General features: G+C 38.5%; 1 protein-coding gene across 11 annotated transcripts in view; it reads left to right on the top strand.

The window, feature by feature from the left end:
* IQSEC1 (IQ motif and Sec7 domain ArfGEF 1) overlaps positions 1-12,224 on the top strand; it is a 355,322-nt gene that overhangs the window by 316,557 nt on the left and 26,541 nt on the right. For all 11 annotated transcript variants that reach the window (XM_087743584.1, XM_087743583.1, XM_009464893.2 and 8 more), the window contains 3 exons: positions 6,438-6,599; positions 10,875-10,997; positions 11,798-11,964. In XM_087743584.1, coding sequence (XP_087599710.1) covers positions 6,438-6,599; positions 10,875-10,997; positions 11,798-11,964 — 452 coding nt within the window. The remainder of the gene's footprint in view (positions 1-6,437; positions 6,600-10,874; positions 10,998-11,797; positions 11,965-12,224) is intronic.

The raw sequence follows: 12,224 nt of genomic DNA, 5'->3' as shown, positions 1-12,224 counted from the left end.
CAGGGCTGTCAGCCTGACCTCAGTGCCGGGGAGCGTCATGGAGCAGATCATCTTGAGTCCCATCACGCGGCATGTGCGAGACAACCAGGGGATCAGGCCCAGCCAGCATGGGTTCATGAAGGGAAGATTCTGCTTAACCAACCTGATTTCCTTCTATGACAAGCGTGACCCACTTGGTGGATGAGGGGAAGGCTGTGGATGTTGTCTACCTGGACTTCAGTAAGGCTTTTGACACTGTCTCCCACAGCATTCTCCTGGAGAAACTGGCTGCTCATGGCTTGGACAGGTGCACTCTCTGCTGGGTTAAAAACTGGCTGGATGGCCGGGCCCAAAGAGTGGTGGTGAATGGAGTCAAATCCAGTTGGCGGCTGGTCACAAGTGGTGTTGCCCAGGGCTCAATATTGGGGCCAGTTCTGTTTAATATCTTTATCAACGATCTGGATGAGGGGATCGAGTGCACCCTCAGTAAGTTTGCAGACAACACCAAGTTGGGCAGGAGTGTCGATCCGCTGGAGGGTGGGAAGGCTCTACAGAGGGATCTGGACAGGCTGGATCAATGGGCTGAGGCCAATTGGATGAGGTTCAACAGGGCTCAGTGCCGGGTCCTGCACTTGAGTCACAACAACCCCATGCAACGCTACAGGCTTGGGGAAGAGTGGCTGGAGAGCTGCCTGGCGGAAAAGGACCTGGGGGTGTTGGTTGACAGCCGCCTGAACATGAGCCAGCAGTGTGCTCAGGTGGCCAAGAGGGCCAATGGCATCCTGGCTTGTATCAGGAATAGTGTGGCCAGCAGGACTAGGGAGGTGATAGTGCCCCTGTACTCGGCACTGGTGAGGCCGCACCTCGAGTACTGTGTTCAGTTCTGGGCCCCTCACTACAAGAAAGACATCGAGGTGCTGGAGCGTGTCCAGAGGAGGGCAACGAAGCTGGTGAAGGGTCTTATGAGGACAAGTCTTAAGAGGAGGGGCTGAGGGAGCTGGGGTTGTTTAGCCTGGAGAAGAGGAGGCTGAGGGGAGACCTTATTGCTCTCTACAACTACCTGAAAGGAGGTTGTAGCGAGGTGGGGGTCAGTCTCTTCTCCCAAGTAACAAGTGATAGAAATGGGCTCAAGTTGCACCAGGGGAGATTTAGATTGGATATTAGGAAAAATTTCTTCACAGAGTGAGTGGTTAGGCATTGGAACAGACTGCCCAGGGAAGTGCTGCAATCACAGTCCCTGGAAGCGTTCAAAAAACATGTGGATGTGGTGCTTAGGGACATGGTTTAGAGGTGGACCTGGCAGTTAGGTTAACAGGTTGGACTTGATCTCAGAGGTCCTTTCCAACCTTAATGATTCTGTAATTCTATGAATGTGCCAACTTTGACATTATTACCCTATTCATTGTTCTTCTTTTCTCTTCTACCCCATACTCCAAAGGAGAGCTCATTCTTAGGAGAGCCTTGTACATCACTTACTCCTAAACATACAGACCTTTTTGTGAATTTTCCACATTCAACCTGCATAGCTGTTAAAGGGAAAAAACCCAACTTCTCCTCAGCTTTACAAGCTCTAAACCCTCAACAAACCACCACTCTAATGAGATCTATGCAAACATCAGCAAGTTATATGAACTCCACTGAATTTACACTTTCAGTACTGCATGTAGATACTGCATGTAGAACTTGCTGAGTAAATAAGCCATCTCCTGGTTAGTATTACACCTAGAAAGGAAAGGCATAATACCGACTAGAGGAAATAGCAGTGATGTGCAGGGATTTACTATTGTTTTGGCTTTTGAGGGAATGGACTTTTAGGGGGCCTGGGGGGTTGGGGTTTTTTGCTCTTTGTTTTTTTAACTGTTATCTGTGTATGATTTTGCACTCTTCATTCCTGGAATTTGCTTCCTTTTAAACATGTCAATTTCCAAAAATTACTGCAGGATCCAGCCTGTCTTCAGAAACATACAAAGACAACATTTTTACTGGATATGACCAGTATTCTCCAAGAAGTGTGCTTATTAAAATATACTGTTTTGATCTGTTATTTTGAAATTTGCATTACTTTCTCCCTCGATGGTTTTCCCCTGAAAGTTGCTTTAAATCATTCTAAAGGTTTTGTTATTAATCAGTTTCTGGCAAATTCCTTAGCCCTTTATGCAACATCTGAGAATCTTATGTAAATATGTTTTTGCACGTCTTTTTGTATTAGTTGGGGTTTTTTTTCCTTCCTTTCGGTAGATCTGTTTTGATTTGTTTTGGTTGTTGTTGGGTTTTTGTTTGGTTGGTTTTGGGTTTTTTTTAGGTAGAAGGAATTTTTAGCTTTATTTTGGAAGCAATCCTGTAAATATCGAAAGTTCTGTAAATATGTATATCGTCAGCTATGTAAGGTGCTAGTTTTAGAGGGTGTATTTTGATATTAGTTAATGTATTCAAATCTGAAAAGAAACACTCTGCTTATGCAGCTTCCATGATTGCTATTTATAGACTTCTCATCCTCCCTGTTATTGGTAGGTGTAATTAACAAGCCATCACTGGGATTTTTCCTAATCACAAAAGACTCTTAGCTGTAAGTATAAAACGATCTATGCTCAAATCTGAGTAGGCAGAAATGAGGATAACACATCAGATATCCTATCTCATGTTAAATCTGTGACCCTTTCATGTCCCACTCCCTTCTGCATCCAGTCATACACTTTAGGAAAATTAGGGTTTGGTGAAAAAGAAAGTTTGTCCAATTTAAAACAGCTGGTTTTGCCAGCAGTAGAATCCGTGTTTGCTGGTGTTGTCTTTTAAAACCTGGCTTCCCAGAAACCCTGTCAGCTACCTGGTGTTTTTTGCCTTTCATCGGGAAGGAGTAAATGAGCATCCGGTAGTTTGCTGATAGTCAACACCACAACCTACATGTCCTCTTGGTTCATTTAAGAGGCAATTCCTTCATGCTTAGTAATATTTGAAATTTGTGATGTTCAGGATGACTTAAATTTCCATGAACCTATTTAGTTCTTCAATTTCGCTGAATTTGAAAAGAGGGAAAATATTGCTTGTGTTTAAAGACAGAGAGGGAAGGCACCCTTGTGTACATTTTTCTCTTAACTTGTTGTTAGCTTCACTTTTTAAGTAAAATTTCATTGGAAGTGCAGCACTTTAGAATGCTCTTACAAAGTGACCGTTTTCTATTAAGTACTTTTCCTGTTGAATAAGATAATTTCGCAACTGGTGCTGGGGGTGGGAGGGAGCCTAGAACAGCAATAAAACTCCCTGAACCTCCCTAGCTTGCAAGGTGATTAAAAAAAAAAAGGGGAGGGGGGGAGATTGTTCTTCCAATAAGCTGTTTGATAAAATTTAGTTCATATTAAATTCAGTTTCTTGGTCAAGAGTATTGAATGAATTCAAGGTTTCAGATCATCAAAAATAGAAATACGAGGAAAATTTTGTTGGCAAGCTAGATTTCTAGAACAGAAACCAAAATTAGCATTTATGAGCTGAATGGGAAGCTAGGGAGATACCCATTGGATAAGAAAATTTTTCTTCCTCTGATATTTAATACCCACATTTAGCCACAGAAACTTATTTTATTTAGAACTCCACTCGTGCACATTCCCATATATCCCTTAACCTTCAGAGTTCTCCTGTGAGCCAAATAGTATTAATTTTGGTAATAGGAAAACTGAAAACTTTGTAGGCTGCCTTGCTCAACGAGTGATATCCTAACAACTACGGAGTGGCACCAGCTGCCTCTGGCTACTTGCGCTTTATGCCATCCTTTAGAATATACTCTATTGTAGGCTGTCATTAATTGGGGTGAGGTACCAAAAGACCACCTGAAGCTATAGGTTCTGTCATTAAGAATTATCCTGCTAATGCTTGCTCTAAGAAATCCTTTTTCCCCATTGTAGTGATAACTATTGGAACCTTCAAAGAAAGACAAAAGTAACATTATGGAAAGTTACAGTTCTCATCTCTTCTCTAGAGAAGCCCTTTAATTCTTGAGTTCTTTATTTTCAGCAGTAGCTCTGTGCTGGCTTAGTCTGCGTGCCTGGCTGTTGGTTGGGGTCAACCCATAAGTAGCTCTTCAGTTGAGGGTCAGTCACATTCTCTAGGTTTGCAGTTGTTTTTCTAGAACAGAACAACAAAGTTAATGATTTTTAGAGAACATATTTCAGAATAATGACACAATTTTATTGATCTCTAGTTGGCAAATTCAACGGGTAGGGCCATGAATTAGAAGAAATAAAATTTCTTCACTGTGGAAATGACTCTTACAGGTTTGTTACTCTGAAGTTTATGTCACTGCTACTACAGTTTGATTTATCAAATAGGGAAAGAGTAGTCTTCATTCTTACAGTTCAGAGTTTCAGGTACTATTTTCATGTTATTACAGTTCAGAGTTTGTGTTGCTTCCATGCTACAACTTTTGTAAGAACTTGGACTACTTTCAGATAATCCTAGACTGCAAAACTTCCTGATGCTTCACTTCAGCATGAAGAAAGTATCAATGGGAAAAGAGCTTTTGGCTTCCAGTGTATTGCTACATGCATTTTTAAGTCTGTTTTGGAGTCTTACCTAGCCTGGTTTAAAGTGTATTTGAATAAAGTGAACCAGAAGCAGAGCTGCTTATGTGAAAAAGCAGACCCTGACTTATGTAAAATTATACAACTACATAGGAACTGATGCAAAATAAATCATGTGTCACCTTTGTGATGATTTTAAATGTTCAGGCTTATGGGGGTGGTAAGAATTCAAGTAGTGGTTTAGTACAATAAGTAACGGTCTAGCGTTTTTTATATCTCAAAGGTGATCTTTGGATCAAGTTGTGCTTTTTGATCGTGTTTTTGTTTTCTGTTTTGGCAATTGCTGGAGAGGAACTCTCCTGGGTTTGTATCACTCTGAATTTTATGGACAAATGTAGCTCACTAACAAGGGGGATGGAAAAAGCTATTCCTCTTTTTGTTGGATGCTGTGAATTTAAATTCAGAAAGATTAAGAATTCTGAAATACAACTCAAAAGCATATGAACGTAGCAGTTATGTTACCTACAAGCGAAAAGGTACTTTTTGAGTATGAAGGAGATTCATTTTACAAGATTGTATTTAGAAGTTGACCATATGTGTAATCTTATTTCAGGTGAAAAGAGGCACAAAGCCTGATGCAAGAAATTGAGATTTGAGAACTCCCTTTTGATTAAATGATATATATTCCTCTGATCTATCTAACTCTTAATAAGGTATTAAGTGTATAATAGTGTAATGTAAAAGAGTAGGAGAACTGAATGGTGATGTATTTAGTAACGTTATTTGCAATTAAAAACCCTGAGGAAGGGTTATGGTTGTATAATCAACCTTGTATAAAAATAGTATGGTCACCTTGACCTTTGAAATTGATTTTGCTTGCCTTAAAGGAAATATCTTTCAGGTCATCCAGCATGCTGCAAATCATTGACTCTTACAGGTGGACATTATATTATAATTCCTTACAAAATAAAGACGATGATGGCATTACTGGTTCTGTAAAGATATCCCTTTAATATCTTTAAAAGAAATTATGGTTGTCTGTTGTGTCACACTGCTGGAAGATGCAGTGCACGCTATGTGCTGTCAGGGGAATTTTACATCACTTTAAAATATAAGCAGCATTTGCCTTTATAAGCAGTAGATTTTATTGCCAGAAACCTATTCCATCACCAACCCTCCTCCCAGCACACACTTCTTAATATGTTAAAATGAGTAGCTTCGACTTGCTTTGTTTTGAGATCTGAAAATGGTTACAGCTAAATCTGGAGGTGATGTATAAAGATATGTAAAATACTGCAGAAACTATGAAGGTGCCTGTCTGAGGGAGGGAAATCTGGGGCAATGGGTGTGTTAAAGGACAAGAAAAAAAAATTAAATTAGATGGGAGCTCCACTATTTTTAATTGCTTCTTTTTGCATGACTGACTTTATTTTTTTTTTCCCCCTTATTTTTTGTATTCTCAGCTTGCAAGTTGTATCTCTTCAGATGTTTTTGTTCAATAAGTTTAACTTTAGACAGCAGCAGGGTGGGAGGTCAGGGCTGGGTTTTGTTTCCTGTTTTTCATCGGCAGCTTTTTGGTTCAGTTTCTGGAAGGTACAGCTCTCCCAGCAACAGGAGCATTTAGTAGCTGAAATTGGGCTTGTCTTTTGCATTGACAAGTGTTTTGACTTTCATGCCTGAAGCTGCTTGCATATAAAGCTTCTCTTTGGAAGGGTTATGGAGCAGGGAAATGTGTCATAACATGCAAAGATGTGTTTCAAAGCTAGTAAGCTATTAACAGTGAACAGTGTGTTCTACGGGATGGTCAATTTATCCTGAAACTATACTAGCCCATACTAATAGTATGTTAGTCAAAAGTGATTGGCAAAATTGTTGTAAAATTTTAATCAGATGCCTTCAGGTCCAGTGGAAGAAAATTAATAGTTTTGTATTCTCATTTCTCCTCAGAAAACCTGAAAAAGGAGTCCAGTACCTAATTGAGCGAGGTTTTGTGCCAGACACTCCCGTTGGTGTTGCCCACTTTCTCCTGCAAAGGAAAGGTCTCAGCAGACAGATGATTGGAGAATTTCTGGGAAATCGACAAAAACAGTTCAACCGGGATGTATTAGAGTGAGTATTGTGGGGGGAGGAGGTAAGCATATTTTAATGTTCAAGTAAGACGTTTCGTCAAGCTAGAGGTAGTAGTGGACTCTGACTGTTTTGTGCTTATCTCTGGATCTTGTTCTGAAGGAGGGGGAAACTAGACTCGAAGGGTTAAGAAAGAAAACATGCACATGAGCAAATATTTATTTCTTTGTTTTCCAGCTAAGTTACTGTTTCTGTTACTGATCCAGCAAGATACTTAAAAAGATTTATATTCCCTGTGGTCGTGTACATTTACTCTAAATTTATGTTTTAATTTCATTGGCATTAGAGTATGTTATTTCGAAGTCTTTTTCCTTCCTCAGGCTCTCTAATAATTTACTGAACAAAACAAAATAATATTATATGCAACATAAGGCTTCATCAGTCACAGAACATGAAAATAATTATTACAACCAAATGGCTCAGATGTTAGATAAACAGGGATTTCAGCGTGTACAGGCATATGCTGACAAGATCGATACAAACTGTTATTTTCCAAAAGATTAGATGAACAAAAACTGTTTTAAAACCCAAAGAAATTCAAACCAGAAAATTAGACTTTCAGCAGCTTGGTCATAAATTTCTAAACTTTATATACAGAGTAGACCAGAAATGAAGTTGCTTTATTTTAAGAGGGTGTTCATTTAAAACACGTATTCTTTTGGGGCTTGCTTTTTTTTTTTTTTTTTTTTTTTTAATCCGATATACTGACCTGTAAACACAAATATATCTTAGTTGAGTTTTATTCAGGGAATTGTGTAAAAAATTTAGTTAGATGTTTAACAAAACTGCTGAGAATGAAAGCAAAAAACCCCACATCTTGCCCGTTAAGGACGACTAGGAAAAATTCTGACCACAGGTTTTAACCAGAGTATAATGAAAGCTGTACTGAACTTTGCATTGGTCTATAGATGCAGTTTTTCTTGAGGACTGAATGTTGATACATAATATTGATACACTGCAAAACTTTTATGGTTATGATATCATGATACAAAGTGTCTGCCAACACCCTGTATTTTCTTTGCATATTTCTCATAGACTGCTCTCACTGGCTTCATAGTGCAAAGATGTTGGTCACGTTCCCTACAGTCATCCTGATCTTACTATTATGCTGTTAGAACTTGTGTGTCTCAAATTGCAAACTAGAACATTGTATTAATACAGCTAATGGCATGTGTACATATGCCATAGACCTTTTTTTTTAGAGGTTTTATAATTTTTTCCTGTGCCTTGGTAAAGGTTGCCTTCTTATACCCAGCAAAAAGCAACAGAAGATCCTCTGTACCAAAGCATGCAGCCAGCCTTACAATACAGAGTAATAGAATATGGCTTCATTTTGATACAATCCTTATTCAGCATGAGTCATTATTAGCTACTTGTAGTGATCATCTGGATTTTGCAATTATGAGTCAGACTAGGGTGAAGACTTTCCAAAGAGTGTGTGTATTCTAATTTTTTAAAAGAAAACAGTACAGGTCCATGACGAGATGATTTATAATCTTAGATGATGCATTTTGTGATCTCGAACAAATCGTTTGCCCTCACCGTCTCAAACAGACTAGCAGAACATGGGTAAGTAGAAGTGTGTCTCTGCTAAGCCAGATGCTGTATCTGTGATGAGGTGAATTGTTCAGAGTAAGGTCATAATCACCTACCTACAACCCCACAGCAATCCTTTTATTTAAGTTAATCTATTTTTAAATAAGCTGTTTCAGCTATGCTTTGGGGCAAGGAACACGCTGTAAGTGGTGCAGTTCTCTTGATAGTTCTGAAACTTGCCTGCAAATAGAAACAAGGTATTTTTTCCTAAAAAGAGACAACAGAATAGCATTTCATCTTAAATATCACATTTACAGATTGGAGGTACATTTTGTCAAACTGATGATAACTCCCGGTTGTTACATAGAAAAGATATTTTAACAGATGATCCTTTTTCTGTTACACAGTTTAATTTCAAGTGACTTGCTGTGATTTATGTTCAAATTTCCAGAATCCTGTAAATTAGGGTGTGTTAACTGTTTGAAATCTTCTTTTCACTGCAGCTTCAAAAATATTCAAGAGAGTAGCCTAAATTTTTGACCAAGAGCTGCATTCTGGGCCTACTATAGTTGCTACCTGGTGGTAGCTCAAGTGTAGAGGCATTGTTTGGGTGGCGTGGGGCTGGCATAGCTGGCATTGATGATGTTGCCCTAGTCAACATTTGGGGCACACCTCCTGAAGCGCTGCTGTTCTGCAGTGAGCCTCAACTTTCTCTCTCTGCCTGGCCAAGGAGTGCTTGATGTAATAGAGATGTAGCTGAGGATCTGACCTTCTACTGTGTCATGACTTTGCATTAGAAAGCAAAAGTACAGTCACTCAAAGAAAGAATAAAATAAAACCATCATAAAGAACACTGTTAAAAATGAAAGGAAAGCATGACATTCTGTTGCTCTGTACGGGACTCCATCATTTCAGTCCATTACACTACACAGTTATGTGCAAGAGTACAGGCAAGGGGTACAGTAGAGAACAAAGGCAGTTGTAGCTGCGCTGACCCAGCGAGTGGTGTGTTCCACTCTTCTTGCCTAAATTGTGTGGAGAGGTGGTAAGCAGGGGATAGTTCCCAGGAAGAAGTTTCATTATCTGCCTACCTAGAAGTGGCGGAGCCTAGCTGCTTCTTGCTTTTACCTGCCTGGGACATGTAACTGTACTAGTGAAGATGTGGTCGGTCAGCACAGGCTTATTCACCCAGAGTACGTATGTATTTAAGTTCTGCAGTGACTAAAGTCTCTTTCATCATGTTCTCTTTATCATTATGATCATGATGTTGTTATCAAGGATCATGAATTTGTTAATTGTTGTTAACAAAAACTAAACAAGTGTCTGATCTGACTTCTTTCACGTTTTCATTTGCTGTAGTGACCTAGCTAAAATAACTTGTTCCCTTTTTTGTAATTACATAGCCACTAGAAAAGTTTTATTTACTAGTTTTTGAAATATTTGCAGAAAAGTACTGGTTCCAGTTAAGAATATTGACCATGGTGGTACATCTGCTGTCTCCATAGTTAATATAAAAGATTGTTTAAGACCCTTCCCCATTATGTTGTTGGCCAGCATGTTTTTGGAGGTCCTTAATTGCTCTAATTACTTCATTTTGACTCCGGCTTGTCTGCATATGTGCTTTACACCTTTGAAGGAGAAAAGACCTTTTGAAAGTGTTACAGAACTTACAATAGGTGAGAAGACTGTGAACATTATTGCAGAACTGATAATAGGTTTTTAGGTGTGGATTGGAAAGGGCGTGAGAAATGCCAAGCCTGTTTGTTTCCTTGCACTTCTGCATAAAGGGAAAAATATTCAAGGCAAAGTGAATAAATTGCTTTGGTATTAATCTATGTTAGCTACAATGTTACGAGAAGAAAAATGGGAGCTACTCCAATTTATCATTGTATAGCTATACATTTAAGAAAAGGCTTTTAAAACTGGACTGTGCTTTTTTTCTGTGGCTTCTGCATTAGTGCTGTTACTTGCAGTGATTCATGTCTGGTTATTTAAAAACTAAAAGTGAAGTTTAAAGAAAGGAAATTCATAAGCTTCTCATTTTAAAGTAGTCTTTAAACAAAGTATTAGAATGACATAGTTCACATCGTTGATTATATTAAACTGGTTCCTTTTTTATTTTTTGTCAGCACTGTATTTTCAGAGCAAGAAAGTAATTATTTCTCCATAAGTGTTAACTGAAAGACATGGCAAATGATGGGGAGATGAGAATTACAGTAACAGTAAGAGAGGGTCCAAACAAGATTAGGGTTTTTTCTCTCTATGTAAGAACATTCCTAGACACAGAGCCATTTGTACGGATTATTGTGCTTGCTGCAGGCTGTTTGAGATATGATATCTTGAGCAGTATAAACTATTTATTATTATTATTATAGCCATTATAATAATTGATTGGCCTGGAAGCACAAAACCAATAAGTATTCTTGGCAATGGTATGTCACTTACGTTGGTCAGACATTTGTCATTCCAGCAGCTCTTCTGTTAAAAAAAAAAAAAAAAAAGGGCCTGCTTACAGGTACACAGTCTCATTGATCCATTAATTGCAGTCCTTCCTTCACGGCTTACCTACAATCATTGCAATTGCTGCTGAATGTTTCAAAAAACTCCATGAATCTCTACAAGAGATGGAAAATTGAAAGGTTTTTTTGGTCTCGAAATCTTACCTTTGGTCCTGTGTTGTTAGAAATTAAAAGACACAATGGCAATATGTTTTTATCCTAGCTGTGTTGTGGATGAGATGGACTTCTCAACAATGGAACTGGATGAAGCACTCAGGAAATTTCAGGCTCATATACGTGTTCAAGGAGAAGCCCAGAAAGTAGAACGGCTCATTGAAGCTTTTAGGTATGATGCTGAAATCAATTACTCAGTCACCAGAAACCTGCTGTTGTCTAACAGTCAAAGTAGAGAGCTGGGGAAGTTGAGTATATCTAAATTACTTCCCTGCTTATTTGCAGTGTCCTTGTGAGCTACATACAGTTTCAAATACAGCATGTCACTTGTGGTGGTTTTGCTAAGTATGAAATAGGAAGTTTCATTCGCTGGTGCTGTTTGTGTATGCCATTTGTATTAACATAGCAAGGTTTCTCAATTAAAAGTTCTTTCTGGCATCAGTTGAAAAGATATTAAAGGATTTTTTGAATGTTTCTAACAACGTATTTGGATGTAATTGTTTATATGAGTGGAATTGTAACACCATTTACGTTTTAGAGTGTGTATGCTCTCAACCTTTCATTAAGCATTTCAACAATAGCGGAATAAAGAGCATTAACTTATTTATACTAGCACAAGCGTACTTTATCCAGGGCAGGATGAGATGTAAATCGTCATGTGGCAGTAGGCTAAAATGAATGCTGTATTCTTACCTGGTGTCAATGGGTATTACTCGCTTTAAAAAATGAAATACTGACGTTATTCTAGCTGAGAATCTGTACTAAGAAGTGAAGATACAGTGGTAGTAGAAAACAAAAGCCTCCCGTATTATAGGATTGGCTTATGAAAATATGTGGATGGAAAGCTAAATATATGTATGGGACACGAATAATAGCTTGCTTAGCCTCTGGAATGTAGTAGTTGGTTTATTTTGGTGCAGTTAGAATAGCAATTCATAGCTCTGACAGCTTCCCCTCTTTGCTTTTTTACAGCCAACGATACTGTATCTGCAATCCAGGTGTTGTGAGACAATTTAGAAATCCTGATACCATCTTCATTCTAGCTTTTGCTATCATACTGTTAAACACAGATATGTACAGCCCAAATGTGAAACCAGAACGTAAAATGAAGCTAGAAGATTTTGTCAAGAATCTAAGGGGTAAGCAAACTCTAATGATGAAGGTCATGAAAGCTTTTCCCTGTAACTGTCATTGGAGGGACACCAATAGTGTCTTCTGGGAAAAAGACAAATTAAAGGGCGCTGGAGTCTGATTTCACCTGACTTAAAACTACTGTCATTTTTACAGGCTGTAGTTATTTATGGAATAGTGAAAACAGAATTAAGCATATAGTATTTTGTCATTTTTATCTTTTCTTTCTTGAGTGGATGTATTGTCAGGTCCTTTTATTCCCATTTAT

This window comes from Nipponia nippon, unplaced genomic scaffold, assembly GCF_047370975.1.
Source record: "Nipponia nippon isolate SJK-2023a ecotype South Korea unplaced genomic scaffold, ASM4737097v1 scaffold_9, whole genome shotgun sequence".
NCBI lineage: Eukaryota > Metazoa > Chordata > Aves > Pelecaniformes > Threskiornithidae > Nipponia > Nipponia nippon.
The sequence above is the reverse complement of the archived record's forward strand: the minus strand, read 5'-3'. Positions and strand labels throughout refer to the sequence as shown.